This window comes from Heloderma suspectum, chromosome 1, assembly GCF_057233095.1.
Source record: "Heloderma suspectum isolate Gila_16-S chromosome 1, 16-S_ref, whole genome shotgun sequence".
NCBI lineage: Eukaryota > Metazoa > Chordata > Lepidosauria > Squamata > Helodermatidae > Heloderma > Heloderma suspectum.
Window position 1 is genome coordinate 320704496 of NC_139458.1, and position 24601 is coordinate 320729096.

General features: G+C 44.8%; 1 protein-coding gene across 1 annotated transcript in view; it reads left to right on the forward strand.

The window, feature by feature from the left end:
- Positions 1-23959, forward strand: part of NR2E1 (nuclear receptor subfamily 2 group E member 1) — a 41214-nt gene extending 17255 nt beyond the window's left edge. The window contains exons 3-9 of the mRNA XM_084827231.1: positions 6281-6368; positions 9412-9647; positions 13134-13280; positions 19899-19995; positions 20400-20549; positions 21536-21641; positions 23419-23959. Coding sequence (XP_084683357.1) covers positions 6281-6368; positions 9412-9647; positions 13134-13280; positions 19899-19995; positions 20400-20549; positions 21536-21641; positions 23419-23581 — 987 coding nt within the window. The 3' untranslated portion in view covers positions 23582-23959. The remainder of the gene's footprint in view (positions 1-6280; positions 6369-9411; positions 9648-13133; positions 13281-19898; positions 19996-20399; positions 20550-21535; positions 21642-23418) is intronic.
- Positions 23960-24601: the final 642 nt, after the last annotated feature.

The following is a 24601-nucleotide window of genomic DNA, read 5'->3' on the forward strand; positions in this document are numbered from 1 at the left end:
TCGCATGGGCTACCATCATAGAGTCATAGAATAGTAGGGTTGGAAGGGGCCTACAAGACCATCCAGTCCAACCCCCTGCTCAGTGCAGGAATCTAATGCAAAGAGCCGCGGGGGTGGGGGCAGGCTGAAAGCCCCAAAGGAGGCTGCAGAGGCTGCCAAGGGGAAATGGTGACCTGGCCTCGTGGCGATCCTGGGTTTCAGCCTTGCCAGACAGGGTGCCCTCCACAGATGTTATTGGACTACATCTCCCATCGTCCCCAGCCAGCTATCCTCTGTCCCAGCCATCATGGCCAATGGGGAGAGATAATAGGAGCTGCAGTCCAACCACATCTAGAGGGTCACTCATTCCTGCCCCTACTCTAGAGGAAGCTGTGCTGGCCGGGGATGATTCTGAGTTGAAGTATTTACACCTGGTGGAGCAGGAGTTAAGCTGCATTTCCTTCTACATTCCCTAAAATTCGAGATCCATTTGGGGAAGGGAGGGCTATTTCTGGACACCCCTGAAACGGTTTCCTGCTCAGAGGAAATCTCTAAACACAAGAGAACTACAGCCTATGACTGCCAAAGTATTTTTGAACGTTGAAAGATCTCCTTTCGGTAGCCACCACTTTTCTCATTGGTGTCCCAGCCATGGCCCTTAAAGGCCTACGGGGAGGTGTACCCAGATCCCAGCTTAATGCATTACAGCGCAATCTACTTGGAAGTAAATCCCTTTGAGCTTCTACACCAGGTAAGGGTGCAATCCTATGCATGTTTAGACAGAAAAAAGTCCTACAACTCCCAATTCCCCCCAGCAAGCATGGCTGGCTGGGGCATGCTAGGAGATGTGGAGCTTTTTTATTTGTTTAAACATGTATAGGATTGCACCCTAAGTGTGTATAGATTTGCAGCCATAGGCAGTCATCAGTGGACCTTTTTAAAGGTCAGATATCAAGTGTAGTAGTGCAATGCTAAACATGTTTGCCCAAAAGACTTGATTTCAGTGGGAGTTTGTTGTTATTGTTGTTCGGTCATTAAGTCGTGTCCAACTCTTCGTGACCCCATGGACCATAGCATGCCAGGCCTTCCTGTCCTCTGCTCTCTCCCGGAGTGTGCTCAAGTTCATATTCATTGCAACAGTGATGCTATCTAGCCATCTCATCCTCTGCCGCCCTCTTCTCCTTTTGCCTTCAATCTTTCCCAGCATCAGGGTCTTTTCCAGGGAGTTTTCTCTTCGCATTAGGTGGCCAAAATATTTGAGCTTCAGCTTCAGTATCTGTCCTTCCAATGAGAACTCAGGGTTGATTTCCTTTAGGATTGACTGATTTGACCTCCTTGCAGTCCAGGGGACTCGTAAGAGTCTTCTCCAGCACCACAGTTTGAAAGCATCACTTCTTCGGCGCTCAGCCTTCCTTATAGTCCAGCTCTCACAGCCATACATTACTACTGGGAAAACCATAGCTTTGATTATATGGACCTTTGTCAGCAAGGTGATGTCTCTGCTTCTTACTATGCTGTCTAGCTTTGCCCATAGCTTTCCTCCCAAGGAGCAAGCGTCTTTTAATTTCATGGCTACAGTCACCATCTGCGGTGATCTTGGAACCCAAGAAAATAACATCTGTCACTGCTTCCATTTCTTCCCCTTCTATATGCCAGGAAGTGATGGGGCCAGATGCTATGATCTTCGTTTTTTGAATGTTGAGTTTCAAACCAGCTTTTGCACTCTCCACTTTCACCCTCAACAAGAGGCTCTTGAGATCCTCTTCGCTTTCTGCCATTAGGGTGGTATCGTCTGCGTATCTGAGGTTGTTGATAATTCTCCCAGCAATCTTAATTCTGACCTGTGATTCATCCAACCCGGCGTTTCTCATGATGTATTCTGCATATAAGTTCAATAAGCGGGGCGACAATATGCAGCCTTGTCGTACTCTTTTCCCAATTTGGAACCAATCGCTTGTTCCATGTCTGGTTCTCACTGTTGCTTCTTGACCCTGGTACAGGTTTCTCAGGAGACTGGTAAGGTGGTCTGGTGCCCCCATCTCTTTCAGAATTTGCCACAGTTTGTTGTGATCCACACAATCCAAGGCTTTAGCGTAGTCAATGAAGCAGAAATAGACGTTTTTCTGGAATTCTCTTGCTTTCTCCATGATCCAGCGAATGTTGGCGATTTGATCTCTAGTTCCTCTGCCTCTTCGGAACCCAGCTTGTACTTCCGGTAGTTCTCAGTTCGCATACTGCTGAAGCCTAGCTTGTAGGATTTTGAGCATAACCTTGCTGGCATGTGAAATGAGCGCAATTGTACGGTAGTTTGAACACTCTTTAGCATTGCCGTTCTTTGGAATTGGAATTGGAATGTAAACTGACCTTTTCCAGTCTTGTGGCCACTGTTGAGTGTTCCAAATTTGTTGGCATATTGAGTGCAGCACTTTAACAGCATCATCTTGTAGGATTTTAAATAGTTCAGCTGGAATACTGTCATCTCCGCTAGCTTTGTTGTTACTAATGCTTCCTAAGGCCCACTTGACTTCACTCTCTAGGATGTCCGGCTCAAGTTCAGTGACCACACTATCATGGCTATCAGGGACATTCAGATCTTTCCTGTATAGTTCTTCTGTGTATTCTTTCCACCTCTTCTAAATCTCATCTGCTTCTGTTAGGTCCCTGCCTTCTTTGTCCTTTATCATGCCCGTCTTTGCACAAAACGTTCCCTTGAGATCTCCGATTTTCTTGAAGAGATCTCTAGTCTTTCCCATTCTATTATTTTCCATGATTTCTTTGCATTGTTCATTTAAAAAGGCCTTCTTGTCTCTCCTTGCTATTCTCTGGAACTCTGCATTCAGCTGGGTATATCTTCCCCTTTCTCCCTTGCTTTTTGTTTCCCTTCTTTCCTCAGCTACTTGTAAAGCCTCATCAGACAGCCACTTTGCTTTCTTGCATTTCTTTTTCTTTGGGATGGATTGAGTTGCTGCCTCCTGAACAATGTTACGGACCTCCTTCCATAGTTCCTCAGGCACTCTGTCTATCAGGTCTAATCCCAGAAATCTATTCCTCACCTCCACTGTATATTCATAAGGGATATGATTTAGGTCATACCTGAATGGTTTAGTGGTTTTCCCTACGTTCTTCAATTTCAGCCGAAATTTTGCAATAAGAAGCTCATGATCTGAGCCACAGTCAGCTCCAGGTTTTGTTTTTACTGACTGTATAGAGCTTCTCCATCTTTGGCTGCAAAGGACATAATCAATCTGATTTCAATATTGGCTATCTGGTGATGTCCATGTATAGAGTCGCCTCTTGTGCTGTTGGAAAAGAGTGTTTGCTATGATCAGCGTGTTCTCTTGGCAAAACTCTATTAGCCTTTGTCCTGCTTCATTTTGTACACCAAGGCCATGCTTGCCTGTTATCCCGGTGATTTCTTGACTTCCTACTTTAGCATTCCAATCCCCTATGATGAAGAGGACATCTTTTTTTGGTGTGAGTTCTAGAAGGTATTGTAGGTCTTCATAGAACAGATCAACCTCAGCTTCTTCGGCCTCAGTGGTTGGGGCATAGACTTGAATTACCGTGATGTTGAATGGTTTGCCTTGGATTCGTACTGAGATCATTCTATCGTTTTTGAGATTGTACCCCAGTACTGCTTTTCCCACCCTTTTGTTGACTATGAGTGCTACTCCATTTCTTCTAAGGGATTCTTGCCCACAATAGTAGATATGATGGTCACCTGAATTAAATTCGCCCATGCCTGTCCATTTTAGTTCGCTGATTCCCAAGATGTCGATGTTCAATCTTGCCATCTCATGTTTGACCACCTCCAGCTTACCTTGATTCATTGATCTGACATTCCAGGTTCCTAAACAATATTGTTCTTTACAGCATCAGACTTTCTTTTCAGCACCAGACACATCCACAGCTGAGTGTCCTTTCAGCTCTGGCCCAGCCGCTTCACTCTTTCTGGCGCTACTTGGAAATACCCTCTGCTCTTCCCCAGTAGTATATTGGACACCTTCCGACCTGAGGGTCTCATCTTCCGGCGTCATCTCTTTTAGCCTTGTGATACGTTCCATGGGGTTTTCTTGGCAAGAATACTGGAGTGGGTTGCCATTTCCTTCTCCAGTGGACCACATTTTGTCAGAACTCTCCGCCATGACCTGTCCGTCTTGGGTGGCCCTGCATGGCATAGCTTATGGCTTCACTGAGTTATGCAAAGCCCTTCACCACAACAAGGCAGTGATCCATGAAGGGGTTCAGTGGGAGTTATTCCCGTTTAATCAGTCTGCATCGGATCTTGGTGTTAGGCTTGTAATGCCAGGTTTGAAAGTGAAAGGGAGTACTATCTCAACCCACATTTATTTGGTAGTGGATCCCACTGAAATTAATACTTATTGCCTCCAAGGAAATAAAATTAGGATAGGAGTGCTAATGTTTTTTAAGTTGCAGTTTTGAGCTGATGGGAATGCTGCAAAATGAAATAAAATTAAATTTAAGAAACATATTCACTGTTACATAAAGAAAACAATTTGAGACCGATATTAAAGCAATTCTATACACACTTACCTTGAGTGAGTCTCATTGAGCTCAATGGGACTGACCTCTGAGTAAACGTGCCTAGGATTGCGCTATAAATGTAACACGAGCGCTCGCATTTCAGCTGGTAAGGACTGAAATGCACGTGTGCGAAGGAGCTGCCTGGTCTTTTCCATGTTTAGTCAGTGTGGTGCAGTGGGTGTTAGAGTGTCGGAGAGACCCAGATTTAATTACTATCTATGGAACTAAGTGGGTTACCGTCAGCCAGTCGCGCTCTCTCTCGGGCTAACTTACCTCACAAAGTCGTTATGAGGATAAAATGTTGGGGGCGGAGAGAGAACCCATTGTTTAAGCTAGGCTAAATTTACCTTCCTCTAACCCAGCCTTTTCCAACCTGGAGTTCTCCAGATGTGCTGGACTACAAGTTCCATCATCCCCAGCAAGCATGGCCAATGGGGTTGGTGAGAGTTGTAGTCCAGCACATCTGGTGGGCACTGGGTTGGGGACGGGCCGCAGTAAACTTTCCAAGTTGTTGTGAACGATTTGGTCTATTTCTGCTTTCGTTATTATTATCTTATTATTTATTCAATTTATAACCCGCCTATATACAAATACTCCAGGCGCGTAGAGAGTAAAACGTAATCTTAACCCCGCAAAAAAAGGATCACCATAACCTCTCTGCCCCTGCTTCTTGGTTCCTCACACCCGGTTTTAAACCGGAGTGACTTGGGTTACGAACGGTGTCAGACAGAACCTGTAGGCGGTCTCTTCCTTTACCCCGCGCCGTCCAGCCCTACTAACAAACAGGGATCTTCGTGTCCGTGCAGGGTCTAAAGGCATGGCTCATGTTGATGCGATAGATGCTGGTTTCATCTCCGTGTTATTCCGCCTTGGTCTTGGTAGGATCCTGCCCGGTGGGTGACTAGATATTGACCAGTAGGGGCAGAAAAGCGGCGGGCCATTGAGCCCGCGATGACTGCAAAGGCCTTTCGCAGGCAAAATCTGACTCGGTGTGAGCGCCCTGATCCACACAATTCATGAAACCTGGAAGAGACCAAGGGCAGGGTGGGAGGGGGAGGAGAACTTCCTATGGCTGGGGACGTAGGCAGAAAGGGTGCCGTAAGGAGTGGGCTCCTATGTCAGTGGGCCGAAGGTGCTGAACCCATTTTGGGGAGAGGGTTCAGCACTTTGGGCAGCTCCTTTAGAGTTCTGGCTGAAACCCACTGTCCCCCTGACATAGGAGCCACTAGGCTCCACTAGACATAAGAATGCGGGCAGGGGGACGCCCCGTTTTCAGAGGGGTCTCGCTCAGGGCGTGCCTTTCTGCCTCCGTGGAGCAGTTCGCTGTCTAGGGTGCTGAAGACGAACTAGAGCTTCTCAAAAACCGCCTTCTCCAACCTGGCGCCCTCTAGATGTCTAGGGACTTCAACTCCCATCAGCCCCAACCAACATAGCCAGTGGCCAAGAATGCTGGGAGTTGTAGTCTAAAGCATCTGGAGGGCACCAGGTTGGGGAAGGCGGCTTTAGAACAACCTGATGCATGGAGTTCCTTGCTTTCTTCCTCGACCAACCTTGCTAGACGCCGAGGGCATCGCTCTCCTTTTGCTGGGAGAAATTCGAAATAGGTTTAGTGTAAACTGAAAGGGGGAATTACTCCAGAGAGGAGAAGGGCACGTTCTTCTTAGTTGGATCATCAGGCACCTTCCTCTTCCGGAATGTCCTTGGTGCAACTTTTTTGTCCCTGCTTTCACGACGAGCATATATCTCTGTTTTATAGGGAGGCTGCCCAGTGGACAAAACTCACAGGAACCAATGCAGGGCGTGTCGGCTGAAGAAATGCCTGGAAGTCAACATGAATAAAGACGGTACTTGTGCACCCTTCCACCCTTTCCCTCCAGCCCCAGGGACAAATGGCCAGCAAACATATACAGCGATTGTGAAAACCAACCATTGCTCAGAAAACAGCTCTGCCCTTAGGATCCCTGTCAACAACTACAGTTTCCCCCACAACTCTCCCTGTAGCCCTTTCAAAGCGACAGCATTTTCCCTTTACAAAGGTGGACCTCTTTGTATTGTAAATAAATGTATTTCAGACTTCCAACTGTACAAGTAGCTTTCCATAAGCCCCATTTGGGCCACAAGTACTGATTTGGGGTTGGATCCGGATTTAATCAAAGTAGACCCATTGAAATCAATGGGATTTAAGTTACTCATGACTACTATATCCCCTTAGTAAATCTGGATCCAACCCAAGGAAAATGGCTTTCTTGGACAGCATATTTAGGCTGCTATCATGTGTACATTTACCTGGGAGTGAGACCCATTGAACTAGGTGGGACTTCCTTCTGAGTAGGCATACATGAGATTGTACAAGAATAACAGCTGAAGAGTTTCAAGGTATGCCAGTAGGAACATGTATCAGGAGATGGAAAAAAGGAGCTCCCTGACTTGACTGTTGACATTAAGTCATTACTATCAGCCAGAGATCAGTTGCACCCTTAAACAACCCGTTGGATGTCTACACTGACAGGTTCCCCAAATTTTAAACAGTCATTCTGTCAGCAGGGCAGAAATTCAACTTATCCATCTGCATTGTAAGAACAGTTTGATTTCTTTATGGCTCTTTCAAAAAACACAGGCTGATCATGTAAATACAGCAGCCCCATTGAGCGAGCACACTGGATGTGTTGTGTGTGTGTGTACAAGCTCAGGCTAGCATTGGATACTGTGCTACCTGCAGGGGCAAGGAAACATCTGAAGATCTGCCTTCTGTGTATATAGATTGGCTCTCTACAGGATGTCACTGCACATAGGGAAGCCAACATATTCATGAAGGGTCACAGGGTGCAAATTAGCAGGGACAGGATCAGGGCTTGCTTTTAGGATAGGCTCAGGTAGGCTGAGCCTATTTTGTTTATTACATTTACATTCTGCCTTTTCCTCCAAGGAGCCCAAGGCAGCATATATGATCCTCCTCCTCTCCATTTTATCCTCACGACAACCCTGTGAGGTAGGTGTCAGTACATGTCAGTGACTGGCCCAAAGTCACCAGTGAACTTCATGGCCAAGTAGGGACTTGAACCCAGGTCTCCCCAGTCCCAGTCTGACACTCTAACCACTATACCACACTGGCTCTCCCCACTCTTACCACTGGCTCTCTTTTCAGGGTAAGTCCAACCCAACCCATTACTGCTGCCCCCTTTCACTGGAAAATGCGGCAATATAATTAGTACCAATATAAGAAACCAGCATTTCTCCCCTTTTCCTCCCTCTGTACCTCCTATCTTTTCTTGTGCTGTTCTTCCTCACAGCTTCAGTCAACTTGAACCCCACCTCATTACTTTGCTAGTCTCTCTCTCTCTCTCTCTCTCTCTCTCTCTCTCTCTCTCTCTCATTTTGTCCTGCACCCCAGTGAAGTTTGTTTCTTGCCTTGGGCTGTTTGCATTTTTGCTAGGCTCTGGTGATCAAACAATCTTTCTGTAGAGGAAACTGAGTTGCAGAAATGGAAGAAGGGAAAAGGTGGAGCAGAGAGAGTCCAGAAGCAGCAATCACCCAGTGGTAGAAGTAGCTCATTGCACAATGTTTCTGCACTCGCTTGCTTATGTCTACGTACACATCCATTCAGGTTGGCCAGGCCATTGTCTCTAGGGGAGCTGACCTTTGGTCTGTTTTGGTTGGGCCACAGCTCATGGGCCCCCAAACTGAGGCAGTATGTACACCTAGAGCTGCAGAATCAGATCCAGCCAAACACTATGTTTCCCATAGCTGGGAGACTGCTAGCCCCTCCCCAAGAAACCAGTTGCCATTATGTGCTACTCACATAATGGTAATAAAAGGCTGACCCAAGAAATCAAAGTGGGCAACAAACAGTGAGGATGAAGTGCATATTTAACCCCTGCGCAGGATGCACACGTGCACACAGAGGAGCATCACCCCCTGTGTTCCCCATTATTGAGGCATTCGTGTAGATGAAAGTGCATATCTCCATCCACACAAAGTGATCCTAGTAACTGAACACTGCTTTGCTCCACTTGTTGGAAGTCACAACCAACACCATATTACATAAGTATCACCACATCAAAGATAGTATGTTTCATTCTTCCACATGCCAGGCAACTAATTTGAACTGGAGATACAGAAATAAGGGATTCCCTGCTTCTCATATCAGAGTTATAATAAGATCTATTTAAATAATGTCCACCCAAAAAGGAGAGCTGACCATTTTGTGATTTTCCAGTTGTTTGTTGCCTATATTTAAATAATGTTAATTTCTCTTGAAGGCTAGTCACACTGCTTAATTAGTCAATTATCCAATCTTCTAAGCAGGATGTGTTGTCAATCTCTTTCTGCATCCTGCCCCACTGAATATTTGAATCAGTCCCCAGACATAATTAAAGGCAGTTATATATCATTGGAGATTGAAGCTTTTGATTTGGCTGGCTTGTTCACATTAATATGTGAAATCCATTTCCCACCCCACCCCAAAACATGCTCGTTGTCCTTGCTAGTCCCTTGACTTCCCACCTCACATCTCTCAATCTCTAAATTTCCCTTGCCTGTCCCTCCCCACTCCACCATTGGTATAGACTTCCCCCTGTTCTTATGTGAGTTCCTCACCCTGCTCCAAACAAATTAATATTTCACTTGTACCATGTATTAAAAATCTGTTGATGATACCTTTACTCTCAAGAATTGGAGTATTTGTGAACATTTCATAACATCACAGCAAATGGTGAAGTGTTGGTGCTCATAAATGATAGGCAACAGCCATTTTTAGCCTGTTTTTATACAGATACGATTAGAAATGTATTATTGCACAGCGAATTAATCCAATGAAATGTTTCTATACTTCAAAGGGGTATTTGCTAGGCTCCAAGTAGCATGCTAACACGGGGTTTTTATTCCCAGCTGTTCAACATGAAAGGGGACCAAGGACATCTACGATAAGGAAACAAGTAGCTCTGTATTTCAGAGGACACAAGGAAGATAATGGAGCCACGCCACACTTCCCCTCTGCAGCTCTACCTGCCCCAGCTTTCTTCACTGCTGTTACACAGCTGGAACCTCATAATCTAGAACTGGCTGCTGTTTCTACAACATCTGAAAGGCAAAGCTTGGTGGGCTTGGCTCAACCAACTCCAAAGGTCAGCTCCTTTTTTCTTACTGATTCGGGTGAAATGCAACAGTATCCTGGCAGATGTCAGAAGAAGCAACCAGGCTCTGCAGTCTTGATACAGAATGAGGTCCTTCCCAAATGGCCCCTACACCGTTTCCCCCCATGTGGATTGTGCTGCAGTTATTCACCTGGATAAATTAATGGAAAAGATCCTTATTTGTGATAATAATGCATAATACATTGGCATCAATGATCTTTGGCAAATTAATAGTGCTCACCTATGTGTGTTTACTCAGAAGGAAGTCCCAGTATGCTCTGTGGTGTTTACTCCCTAGTAAGTCTATTAAGGGTTGCAGCCTAAATCACTGGTAAATGATTTACTCGCAGCCCTAAATATTATGCATTATTGTAATGATTAACTGGTTGACTTTTATGGGTTGCTGTGTAGGGGCAATTTGGTCATGTCCTACTAACTATGCCACCTGGTCAGCTGTTCAACCTTCTGCTGTCATAGATGGTTCTGAAGTGGTTAGAATCCCTTTAGGATGGTGCATAGATGGGTTCCATACTCTTACTACTGTCATACTCCATCTCCATCCAATAATATTTGGATCAGCGATGTAGTGGAGCAGGAATGTGGAGAAGTGGAGCTCTAACACCTTTTTCAGCTGATCCTAATAAACTGAGTATTAGGCTATGTACTGCTGCTACTGAGGAAGGTGTGTGTGTGTGTGTGTGTGTGTGTGTGTACACACACACACACACACACAATGGATCAACCCAGATGCCTGAATGTTGAACTATCCTTGGGGTTACGGGTGCTATCATTATGAGATCCTACACTTCAAAATTTACCCCTGCTCCTACTGGTATGGAGGGAATATCCTGCCACTTTGCCAAACTTTGTGCTGGGAGCCAGCCCAAGGACAGTAGAATCAACACCCCCTCTCTATTTGTGTCCGGACTGACACATAACATCAGGGTAACGCCATAGGTCATGATACCATGGGAAGCACTAGGAGGGGTCTGGCCAGCCTAAGCATCCCTAAATGAATGACCCCCGAGGGTGACCTCAAATATTTCCTTAAAATGCGTGATTAGCCGAAGCAAGTGGTAAAACTTGTCAGTCTCAAGGAGCAGCCTTTCCCAACCTTGGGTCCCCAGATGTGGTTGAACGACAACTCCCACCATTCCTGTGCTGGATGGGGATGATAGGAGTTGTAGTGGTCCGACAATATCTGGGGACCCAGGGCTGGGAAAGGCTGCTTGAAGAGCCAGCACGTTACTCCCCCTTGGGGAGAAAGTGGAGAAGTCCTCACTGCCTTCTCACTCACCACAGGTTAAGTGGCAAGGGTTTGAAAAACAAATCTTTAGCAAAGGCATGGTGAACTTCAGGCCTGCAGGCAGATACAGACCCCGGGGCTTCCCTATCTGGCTCACCAGCTGCTTCTTCAAGCCAGGCCCTGTCTCTTCTTCCAGGACAGAAAAGCTCTTATCTCCAATCAGCAGCAATTTAGAAGAAATACTTATGTTTGGGGGCATACCATATTTTTGGACTCATGCACCTTTCTGAGGTAGGGCTGCAACAGGTTTGGCTGAACCTTAGCAGCAAGAGATGTATATGGCCCAAGTGTTCTTACTTAAGGGACAGCTGCTCTTTTCTGGTACTTTCCCCTGGTATATCACTGTCCCTGTATTTTACGCTTATGGAGAGGGTGTTTTTTTGTGCATTTAAAAAATGTTGCTTGCATGTGCACATGCACATGGGAGTTCATTAGCCTTCATTCCATCTGCCTCTTCATAACCACCTGCCCAGCCAGTGTTACAGAATGTGTTTGCCTTGTCATACAAGCAGATCTACTGTGAATTTTTATTTATTTATTTATTTATTTTAAACACTACAAACATCTATGGCCCCTGGCTTCACAAACCAGTGCAGGACAGGCTATTGTGGAGGAACTGCATACAGTGTACAGAAGGCAGAAAAAACTCTTCTGCAGTGTGTAGGAGTAAAAGGATGGTGCTCAGGTAATTGCCTTGGTTTGAGAAAATGAGCATTATATGTACAGTACATCAGAAGGTCCTTATTTTCTTCTGTCTAATTTTAGACAGTATGATGATGGAAGTGAATTCCACATTATGGCAGAAGTCCCATAATAGTTATACCTGTAGACTAAGCTTAGTTATGAATATGGGTGCAACATTTTTCTGGAACGTCATAACGTTCTTCTGGTACTCCATAGCTATCAATTCCTGCCTAGTTTCATCTCTGAGGCCTGGTCTACAAATATTGCAGAACAAGAAAGAGCATACAATTTTTGAATGCTTCCCCATATTCAAACACACATCCTCACTGCAAAAAGACAGCTAGCACATCAGAGACAAAGGTTCTGGCCCATTCTTTTCCTTGGTATACTAGTTCTCTTCTTGCAGGGAGAGCATTAAGCAGAGGAGCAATAAAGAAATGTTACTCTCCACTAGCGGTCTGAAATATTTCCATGCATTATAACCACTTCATTCTGTGTCATCATGTGTAGATTTAGTCTGAACAGCCTTGTTAAATATGTGATCCACTTATTGACTATGCATGCAGGGTGTTTGCATGACACCACAGCCCACTGTGGGTTAATTTACCTGTGGGGGCTGTCACATTGTGCTGGGCGCCCATGGGTACCATTTTTGCATGGCGGGTGCAGGTGCCTGGCCTGCCATGGCTTGCCATGTCATGTGAATCCAGATGGCAGGGATTGTTTGAGGGTTAGATAACCCTCAAATAACCCATGGCTTGTTTCCCCACAGGTAAATTAAGCCACGGTGGGCTGTTGTGTTGAGTGAACCAGGTGACTGGGTTGGGTCAAACCTCTTTTCACTGGCAGGAACATTCCCTGAGCATAGTTTTACACAGAACTGCCAATAGAAAGTTGTGTGGGGGGAGGTGACCCTCTGCAGCCCTCAGCACCACCTCCCCCACAGTTCCAGAGGGTCCCCCAACTGTCCAGAGCAGGTTTTGTGGGGAGAAGAAATTGTTTCTTTGCACAGTGGTTCATTGTATTGGGCTTCTTGAATATAAAATTCTTCCATTTGACTTTTATTTATTGTCTTGTTGCCTCCGAAGCAAAATGCAAATCTCTTTCTGCCAAAATCTAGTATCCATTAAAATGATAATAAATATTATTATTAATGAATAATAACTTTCTCTTTGGGAAGACCTTAAGATAAGCACTGGTACCTTAAGGGTGCAATCCTATGCATTCTCCAGCCAACCATGCTGGCTGGAGATTGCTGGGAGTTGTAGGGCCTTCTTCTGTACAAACATGCATAGGATTGTGCCCTTAGTCTCTCCATCTCCCATTTTGCTTCCTCCACCCCCCGTTCAACTCAATGATACCTTTCTTTGTAAGAAACAGATTAAATAACCAAGTAACTCATTAAAAATAGGCAACTCTTAGCCAATCATAAGTTCATGCCAACTACTTCCCAAAATATATTTCTAATAAAACCTGTTTATTCTTAGTATCCACATGAAGTCAGTGGTACACCCATGTATCTCTATGAAGTGGCTACTGAATCGGTTTGCGAGTCTGCGGCAAGGCTACTCTTCATGAGCATCAAATGGGCAAAGAGTGTCCCAGCTTTTTCCACTCTATCGTTACAAGATCAGGTAAGTTTTAGGGGGATATCCTTGTCCTTATGCTGATTCAAGATGGATTTAGACCATGTGGCCAGCAGCGGTGCATTATTAGCCAAATGAATTAAAATGTACCACTACATATCCAGCATACTCTGGACGGGCATCAGCAATAGAGACAGGATGCGAGATAGTGTAGAATTGTGCCCCAGGATGATTTGCCTTGGTAAATGGGTTTTGGTCATGCCATATTTAAGATTGTGTAAGAAATTTTTCTCTTCGTCCAGTTGCCTTCTTCCATAACATGTTCCTTGGCTTGCTTGCTTGAGTCATCTGGAGCTGATTGCACAGTAAGAGCCCTTCTACAGAGCAGAAAGTAGCTCAGCATGTACTGCAGTAAGTTGATTGGATGGAGTTGGTGGCTAATAGTCCTGCCTTGCAGTGGGGAACTGGACTGGCTTTATTTAAAAAATTGCAGGCAAGTCACAATATTCAGAACAATTTAAAAAATATCCAAAACATACCACAATTAAAACCACAAAGTCAATCATATACAAGCCCTTTTTAATTGGTTGGGTCCACGATTGTCCTCCTGTGAATGGAAGGGTTACTTCCTTCAATGCAGCAGAGGATTTCCACTGATGGAATGGGGGACAAGGTGATCTTCATTGATTAATTCTTCCCCCTGCAGTCCCTAGCACCACCACCCCAAAAAAAACCCTGCTGTGGAGGGTTGAGGGACCCTCCAGAACAGTGGGAAAAATGGCACTGGAAGCTGCAAAGGAAGGAAGAATCAGCAAAGATCACCTCCCCCTGCCAATCTATTTTCTGTAGGCAGGAGCATTCTGCACAGAACTCCACTCAGGAAATACTCCTGCTGGAGGACAAGAAGCTGGATCCAAGCCTAAATGTTTTAGGGGCAAATCCTGGCAGGCCACCACAGAGAGTGGGAAGGAGGGAGGAGGAGGAGATGATCCACAATGATAGGGCCACTGAAGAAAAGGCCCTGCTTCAAAAGGCCCTGCTCTGGGGTGTGCAGGCTGCAGGCTTATGGGACCTACTTCAGAGCTCGGTGCAGACATTCAGAATGAAGGGAACAGGGCACCACTGAGCTCATGCTCACAGCCTAGGAATTTCAGAACTAGAACAGAGTTTACCATTCTTCCACACAAAAATCCACTCCTGGTTTTCCTCCCAAGCTTTCTTCTTTCAGCAGTCTAACATTGATTGATTGACTGACTGACTGACTGACTGAGTGACTGTCTTGGCTGCCTCTCAGGGCAGAAGCCCTCCCAAGGCAGCTCACAGCAATAAAATACATAAAAACAGTTAAATTATTAAAAGCGATAAAAAAATAAACATAATAAAATAGCAATAAAAACAACAATAAAAGCTGACAATAAAACCAGCAACAGCAATGATAACAGCAACAACAGCAGCGATAACAGCAACAAAAGCAGTCATATCAAGAGACGGCTATAGTAAAACATGTTTTCAAGGCCTTCTTAAAAGCCTGCAATGACAGAGCATGCTGGACCTCCAATGGCAACTTGTTCCAAAGGTGTGGGGCCATCGCAGAGAAGGCCCTCTCACATGTGTTCATCCACCTAACTGCTTCCATAGATGGGCAAATGAAAAAGGCCTCTCTTTTTGATCTTAAAGTGCAGGCCGGCTGATATGGGTGAAGGCTAACTTGGTCCTAAACCTTTTAAGGCTTCAAAGGTCAAAATCAGCACTTTAAATTGGGCTCAGAAACACACTGGTAACCAGTGCAGTTGGTGCAGTATAGACATTATGTGATCAAATTGCTTTGCCCCTACCAATACTCGGGCGGCCACATTCTGCACCAGCTGAAGATTCTAAGTTGTCACGGAGGCTGTGTGTGAGCCTTTTTATCGTTAAACAATTGGGAGTCAGAAGTCCTTGCTGATCTACTGTGAATCACCCAAAGATCTACCTGTCGATCCCAGTCCCCTTCTGTCCACCCCTGTTGCAGCTGATTTAATCAGAGAAACAGTTGACATTTGAAGCAGAATCTTCTGTGAAAATCTCAAGGAACTCGACTATGTGAAAGAATCCTTCAGAGTGCCTGTTTCTCGTCACTGAGTGGCTCTCAAATGCCCGACATTGGGACAAAGGCCTTCCAGATAGCAGGCAAATCTTCCAGGCAAAGGGCTCCAACCCCAGCAGCACCTCTCAGTTCAGCCAAGAAGTCCAGCTCCATGTAATCAAAGGTGTTGCTTTTAAAATCAGCAGTGGTCATAAATATGGTTAATCGGACTGATTGATTTGCAGCCCATTTTGTCTCGGAAGCAAGCCAGATTGGCTCCCACAGGATCACTCGCAGGCTACCCCAACAGAGATTTTGCAGAGGTGTCCTTTGCATGAACTGGTGCCCCCTCGTAGGGGCTATATGCATGGCTGCTGAGATTTGCCCCTGGCGGTGGCTCTACGCAGGGTTGCTGCAATTGCACAGGCCATGCGAGCAGCATGCGCAACTCCATGTGGAGATGCCAGTTCGCACAAAAGGCACCTCCATGTGATCTCTGTGGAGTTCAGAGCACAGCCGCAGCAGCCCTGCACCCTCCTGAGATGCGCTGCACAGAGACCACGCTGCATCTGAACTGGGGCGGAGTCATACTTGCGTCCTGCTGAGGTCACATTAGTAATGCCTCCCTTCTCCTGTGGATTTCAGCAGGATGTAGGCAAGACTAACCTCCTCTGGATCAGGACTGTATGCTTCAGTTAAATTAATTAAGATTTGTTCAAAACTTAAGAGTGAAATTCATTTCTCTAATCTTTGTTTTAGGAGATCCATCTCTCCCCTCCCCTTTAAATTGACACACTTTAAAACAGAGATGTTGAACCTTAGGCCTGGGGCCAAATCTGGCCCACCTGGGGTTCCCCAGCTGGCCAAGCCCCCTTGCCCTGGTTCTTCCCCCTTTCCCCCAGGCACCAATTGTTTGGTGGTTTCCCAGCTTCGGTGCAGTTTTCCCCAAATTCTAAAAGGTCGAAATGCCTCCGCTACCGCTCTGTTACTGGCAGCAAGGAGCCTTAGGCTACAATATGCTGGTATTTTGGCTCCAACCCATTCGCCTTCAGCCTCAGCTACCACTGGAATGCAGCCCCCAAGAGCATCCCTGAAATTGCATTTGGCCTTGGGCTGAAAGAGGTTCAACATCCCTGCTTTGAATTATGGCAAATTGCATTTAGTGTGAACAACAGACGCTGAGAGATCACAGACGGCTGACTTACAGCAAACGATACTCTCTCTACCCCTGCCCACCTTACTGAAAGGGGTACAACTCTGATACCCAATTAAAGTAGAAGCAGCACCCCAGCTCCACCGTAGCCCTCCTTCCACTGCTACCACACTGCCAACAGCACGGAAGACTTCTATTTAAGGCAGAGCTTTGTTTCTCCAAAAAGACATTCCAACTGAGCAAATGGGACGTAGAAGTAAGAGGGGTGTGGCGGGGGGGGGATTTTTGGAGAAACAAGAGTCCCATCAATATACTAGGAATGGCTTAGTGCAGATTAAAGTTATCACTGAACAGATCTCTGTAAAATAGGCCTATTATTCATGTCAGGAATCAGATTATCCTGTCATTGTAAATGAACAGGCTGCATATCTAACGTTCAAAATTAAAGGCAAGTTTCATGAATTGTTCCATGAAATTAATCCTCCTTTTAAAGCCCAAGGATTTCATTAACGGCACCATTATCCTCTCTGGGCTTTAGAGACCAGACTGTGAGTTGTAAAGTTTCAGCTTACCCCAAATTAAGAATTGTGGACATTTTCCTTCTATTGTTCTCCCGCTTCTATGAAATGCAAATTCTTGTTCCAATAATCATAGTCAATATGAGAGAGACAAAAAGAGAGATGAAGCTGCTCTTCATACTGATGTTCTTGTGTTATTTGCAGCTCAAGCCTAGGCACCTTTAGCTAGATGTAAATCCCACTGAGTTTAATAGGACTTCATGCAAAATAATGTTTTTTAGGACTGCAGCTGTAGTCTTATAATTGCTAGTGGGTGCCACAGTGGCAACAGAAGGAGAAGTACTCCTCAGGTGACCACTCGTTCATCTGAGTAAGAGTGGGATATGCACAACCATAGTAGGTTTTAGTATGAGAATAAGGAGAGAAAGGCTGGCAATCCACTAGGAGTCATATAAATATATCTAAAAATATTTACTTGGCTTTAAGATGTTCAGTAAGTACAACATTAAGGGAGCAATCCTATGGCTGCTAGACAGCAGCTAGATGGCCATAGGATATGCTGTTATCTGGGAACCGACCTCAGAGCCCATGCTCCGAGGTCGGTTCCTGGAGAACCGACCTCCCCCCACTTCTGCGCTGCCTCGGAGGCAGCACAGAATAGCCCCATCCTCCGCGCTCGCAAGAGGAGCGCAGAGCGGCTGGAAAGGGGCGTGGCTGGGAGTGTTCTGGGGCGGGGAGAGTGTAACTGCCCGTACGACACATCCTATGTGTTGTACAGCAGCCTCCTTCCCGCTCCGTGGTCCCGCAGTTAGACAGCCACAATCGGCTGTCTAGCCGAAAAAGCAGGGCAGGAGAAGCGCAGAGGGAGCGATCGCCTCCAGGCTTCCCCTGCCCTGCCTTGGACAGGCAGTCGCCTCCAAGTTCAGAGGCGGCCACCTATCTAGATAGGATTGTTCTCTAAGTAAATAACAAGTTTAAACATACAGACCAAATACAAATAACTCTAACCCTAAACCACAATTAATTATGCATACAGTGTTACTGTAATTAGGACAGTGACAATGGCTTTCATGGTGCCCCAGACTGCTATTGAGTTTCAGCTTTCCTCAATGGCTGAGGGCTGCTCTCTCTATCTCCTTTCTCTTTGTCTTAGCCACTCCATTGCTTCCCCTCGCCTTTCTCCTTGATGGCTCTGCTTCACTCTGCTGCCTTCTCTTGTTTTTTTCCTCAGCTGCTCTTCTTTCCTCTACTGGCTTGGCTCCCGCCATCTTTTCTCCTCTACTGGCTTGGCTCCCGCCATCTTTTCTCCTAAATAAATTCACATCCCACTCTCTTCCCCCTCCATTCCATGCCCCTCCCACTTTTCACAGCTTGCACTGCAAGGCCTTTAGGAGCAAGGATTACACCATTCCTTCCGGACCACAAATATGGCAATAGATTAGGCGTCAAATACAAAAGCAAAACCAGTCTGCTGAGCCACCCAAAGGCCACAATCACACAATGGCAATTGAAGATGTCAGAGATCACTGACAATACTATGAGACAGGTGTTTCCAGCCCCACCTCTGATACTCTGCCCTCTGAACTCAAAGAAACCTGCCCTGTTCTGGCTATGCTTGGCAGAGGGACAGAGAAAGGGAAAGCAGAGGGGCTGGCCCCCATAATTCCTTGAAGTGGTGGTGGTGGAGATCAACTTCCTCAATTTCTGAAGACTGTCAAGTTTTGAGTCCCAGGGCTCTGGGCTGTTAAGAGTCTCAAAGCCAGGACAGGAAGAACATTAATCCCACAGTGGCAGTTCAAAAGGAAGGCACTCCTAAAAATATCACATCTTCACCTCTCTAGCATCCTCCCAAAGACTAAGCAATGAGATTCCTCGTCACCAACGGGGAGTTGGGGCAGGGCTTCATATACTACTTAGGAGGACTTCTTTTTTTTACAGCTTATCCAGCATTGCCACCACCTTGTGGCTAAATGATCCATTTACCCATAAAAGTGGCTGTAGGGGAAACCATTTTATTTGCTGGAGAGAAATAGCACCAGGGGATGCATAGGCCTGGTTAACAAACAGTGCTGTTTCTAGTCTTTGACCCCTGTAGTCCTACATTCAACATGCTTCAGCCTGTGCTGATCTTGCTGACCCACACAGCTGACAAAGGACCAGTGCAGAACCAGCACTGCCTGTGCAGACCACAACCACAAAATGGCTTGCCACAAATGGGCTGGGAGAAAAAGGTAACTGGATCCACTTGTCCGTCCAGTGAAGGATGCTACTACCTGAACAATCCCAAAGAGAAAAGGTTTTATACAAGTTCTAATAAGACTTATATGGCAGTAATTTGCTTACCTACCAGATCAGTTTCATTGGGCAGATGCCCATAAGAAAGCTGGTTATGGGACTTGCAGAAGGAGAATGTTTGGTTGAAATCAACTCAATTTGAAAAATACAAAATTTTCCAGTATTGCATTTAGCTCTAATTATTTACAGCAGGGGGCAGGGGGGGGGGGAGTTCCTGGATAGGGATGTTCATTTTTGAGAAAGGGTGGAGCTTCCTACGGGTTTCACACTTAGGAGAGCAAGATGTTTATGTATTGTCTTTGCACTGTACCCTACATATGAAGCCAGGATTTCAGAACAGAACTCTAAATGCACATGCGTGCTCTCTCTCTCTCTCTCTCTCTCTCTCACACACACACACACACGCACACGCACACGCGCATTATGGTATTTCTATAATATTTTATCTAGCGATGCTCACAAACTCTTGATCAAAATGAGAAAGGAATAACTAAAATATTCCAAGCAGGGTGGGATGGAGAAACAGTACAGGCATTTTAAAGCCATTTTTGAAACAACAGAAATTTACATATTGGAATTGTTTATCAATCTATAAATTATACACCATGTTATATTGTACCTCTATTGTATGACAGCTGATGCTTTTGGAAGATGCTTGGAGGGAACTGTTTGTTCTAGGAATAGCACAATGGGCCATTCCAGTTGATGCTAACACCCTACTGGCTGTATCGGGTAAGAATTGCACAATTTAATGACTTTGTTATACAAATTACCATAAAAATACATTATTGAAAAAAGGACAACATGTAAAGAATAACAAATCCCTTCCAAACAATGGAGTATACCTGTCATTTATAAATCTATATTTAAATGCAAATAATGTTGTTTTGTTGCATTCACGACTGCTTGCATTGTCATTTAAATGCAAATTACTGTGTTTGTTATCATGCAAGAGAAGATTTCATACTAACTTTCCTACAATATAGTCAGTTTTGTGTTGAAGCAGATCTCAGAAAATGACAATTGAATTGCTATTGATACATGTGATTTTTAATGGGTTTCCCCCCCCAGAAATCAATCTATCAAATACTTCATATGACCTATTAGTGTATTTATTTCACACATTTGTGTTCTAGGCATGAATGGGGACAACACAGATTCTCAAAAGCTGAACAAAATTATCTCAGAGATCCAGGCGTTACAAGAGGTTGTGGCTAGATTTAGACAGCTTCGGTTAGATGCTACGGAATTTGCCTGCCTCAAATGCATCGTCACTTTTAAAGCTGGTAAGGGGAATATAAAAACAGATGACTTGCTAGCATTCCAGTAGCAGATTGCATTGAATTGATTATTATGCTATGCAGGCTGGTGCCGAGGAGATCCTCTTCTTAACTGGGCTGTAATTTGACTTATACAACCCCACGCAGTCTAAGAGACATGGTTTCCTTTATGTCTTGTTGCAAACACTGTCATTGACCATGACTGCCCATCTTAATCTTAACGCTACCATCAGCACACCGTATCTGGAGATCGTAAGCATGCGGGGATGCCTTCCCAGAGGCAGCCCCACTGGTACTGGAATTCACAGCCCTGTATTATCTTTCTATTTTGGCTGGCCTTTGGAGGCTGGGATGAAACATGTGGCACTTTAGCTTTCATTTGTTCCTCGGTACTAACTGAAAATGTCATGGTACTGGATGTTCCTTGAAATGGTTATCCACTGGGTGCTTTCAGGATGGGGTGAACTGCCAACAAACCCAAATCGTAGCATGCCATAAGCAGATAACTTGAACCCGGTGCTGGCTCCAGGTTTTTGAGGGCCCTTGGGCAAGGCACCCTCGATGGGCCCTCTCCCTCGGCGAGTCTGTTTTCTCACCACCATTGTCACCAGCTGCTCTTGCCCCTCATCCTCGTTCTCATCATTGTAACCGCTTGCTTGACATGCAGAGAGCCAATGAGCCAGCAGGCAGTGGCAGCCCCTGCCCCTTCTCACCACCACCACTGTCTGGGCGAGAGTGAGAAGCCAGTGAACAAGCAGGTTACAGTAATGAAGTGCAGGACCAAGTCCAGGGGACTCTTGTCATTGCTCAGGGCATGGGCTTTCAGCAGGCGACCATCTGTGCCTACCCTAATTGCTTGAACCACTCCGATGCTTTATGCTTGCAGGCACTACTATAAAGTTGTTAGGGAACCAAGTGTAACACAGTGATGTAGTAAATGCTGACTGGACTGTTCTGATGCATAAGTGAAGAGTGGCCTATCTGCTTTGCAGTGCCTCCGCATAGCGGTTCTGAACTCAGAAGTTTTAGAAATGCTGCCGCCATTGCAGCTCTTCAAGATGAAGCTCAGCTCACCCTGAACAGCTACATTCATACTAGGTGAGGACACTAGATTTGGACCTTTGTTTTTTGAGCTTTGAATTTGCTGTATCTGCAGTAAGTTAATTAATCCCAGTTAAAGAAGTAGAGAAGGAGTCTATGCAGATGAAAGCATTAAACAGAAAGGAAAGGCAATGGTTTTAAAATGAATACCTAATCAGAAATTATTTATGCACTAATTTATTTTACAAAGATCAGAAGGTGACTGGCACTCTTAAAACAGGTGGGTTTTTCCTCTGGCCTAGTTTTTAATCTGCTGGGTTAAAGCGCAATTGCGTTATTTTGGGATTTTAATCTTGTTGGGCTTTGGGAAGATTTCAGGGGTTATCATTTATATTTTTAGAATTTAAATCTGCCTTCCATAAATCTGGTGCCCTACACATGTGTGGGACTACTCCCACTTCTCCAGCCAGCACATGCATTGGCCATTGGGGGAGGTGGATTTAAACTGATGGGGCTTGGGGGATATGTCATCAAAGAGCATGACCAAGCCATAGTTAAGCACTTAGGCCTCCCATTTGAAATCAACGGGATCTATAGGTGTATGCTTCATGTCTGAAGAGAGACCTGTCCAGCACTCACTGAACACAGTCCAGCACCATGGCGGCTTGTTTAAGCCATGGCATCTGCCACATGCCATTTGCCTAATTTTCCACATGGGAGCAGCTTGTCGTGTTGTCCAAACCTAGGCAGAATGGCTTGTTTGAGGGGGAATCAACCCATGGCCTGTCGTTGGGTTATTTGAGGGTTGTTTCCCCCTCCAACAAGCCATGGCACCCAGGTGCAGACATCATGACAAGCTACATGGGTAATTAGGCAAATTATTCCACTCTCCTCTGACATTTTTGCGGATGGGTTTTGCTTTTGATTACGTAGGTGTGTTTGGGCTTCAGGGTTTGTTCATTTGTTTAGTTTTAAATGGTGGTTGTGATATTTCTGCTTTAAATTTGTGTTTAGTGTATTGTTTGAATATTATATTTGTATATTTTTGTGAGCTTCTTTGGGGGTTTTTTGGCCAAAAGGCGACATAGAAGTAAAGTGTTACTTAAAAATGGCACCTGGTATGCACAGCAGCAGGTTAAACAAGCCACCATGGCTTGTTTAAGTCATGACGATTGTGCAAACCAGGCCACTAGGGATAGGTAGAAGCTAGATTTGGATCTACTGGTAGATCTTTGGAGGATATGGAGTAGATTGGCAAGGGTTTCTAAATCCCCTCTGTTTAACAAAAGCACAAGAAAAGAAAGGTTTGGTGGTGAGGGGGAACCACAAGTAGATTTTGGGGTGAAAGGACTATGAGCTCAGTTCTACTACTGACATAAAATACTTGGCTGAGCATGTGCTTCGAGGCACCTGTCCCTTAATTCTAAGTGTATATCCATTTCCTGATATACTATTTTGCACTTGGATCTTGTTGGGGTTCTAGTTAAAAAAAAAAAAAAGATCTGACAAGCCTGAAGTCTGTCTAACCCTGCAGCACATCAGAATGGGTCTAGCTCAGGGGTAAGCAACTTGTAGTCCTCCAGGTGTCTTGGCTGACAACTCTCATCAGCCCTAGGCAGCATGGCCAATGGTGAGGGATGATGAGAGTTGGCCAAAACATATGGAGGGCCATAAGTCGCCCACCCCTGTGTCTAGATCCAAGATTCTGATTCAAGTTTTTAAAAGCTGAAGAATGCTATTTGGTTGACATGTTTTCAGAGCAAATGATCAATAGAATTATTGATCAACAGCACTACTGTTTTTTATAGCATTAACTTTCATGTTTGCCTTCCAGGTACCCCACACAACCATGTCGTTTTGGGAAACTCTTGTTGCTTTTGCCAGCTTTACGTTCAATTAGCCCCACTACGATAGAAGAAGTATTTTTCAAAAAAACCATTGGGAATGTGCCAATTACAAGACTGCTTTCAGATATGTACAAATCTAGTGACATATAGACTGACCTGGGGGGAGGCAAAAATGATCAGGGTGACCATTTCTGAAGAACTTTTGAATCCATGGAGAACAAGCCTCAGCTCACAAGCTCTACAAGAAGTGGAAGCCCAGATACATTTAATCTATTGACAAAATAAACCCAATAGAGATACAGTACTGCAGCCTTGAACAGAGCAACACAAGTCCTTGGAAAAAGACTCTGCGCAACATAAACATGGCCGCGGATTGAATTTGGCTGCTGCTTCTCCTGTAGCAATTTGGTGGAGCCAATTCAGTTGTCATTCATAGTTAACGAAGGCAGTGCTAGTCTGTCATTTAGCTCGAAGGTTTGACAGGGTAAAGAAAGTACTTTAGGGTTTGTTTTCATATTTTGAAAAATTGGGTAACCAAACATTGTTCTGTTGTAATGTGTCATGAGGTGGCCTTCACATGTCTTTTTTTTTTTTTTTAAGTAGCTTACTGGTGAATTCTTTTTATATGAGAGTCAACATTGAACAGCAGGTTCTCAAAAAATTTACTTCAGTTGTAACATAGAATAAAAGTGGCCTTCATAATGAACTTCTAAGTGGCGCTTTCTGGCAATTATCTTTTGGATTCAATAGGCCAGGCCTCCTGTTAAAAAAACAAAAATAAATTGGTGGACTTCACGCCTAAGACTTGCCAACACTTCAGTTCAGTTTAACATCTCAGACAGAAGAGCTTTAAAGGAAAAGTTTTTTAAAAATGCATGTTAAGCGAAGACTAAACAGCAAAACCAAATAAAAGACAATGGAGAGGATCGATACAGTGAACTGATCGCTGTCCCACTGGCATAGTGCTGAAACCAAAGGCAATGGTAGTCAAACTCTTTGTCAATGAGATGTACAAGAAGGTACTTAACTTACAATAAACTGAAACATCTTACAAATGATGGAAAGGATGGTTGATTGATACAATCTAATAAGTCTTTAAGACTCTCTAGTGGCTTTTTAGAAAACTCCAGGTCCCAATAAAAGCCTCTATCTCTCATATACTTTCTCATC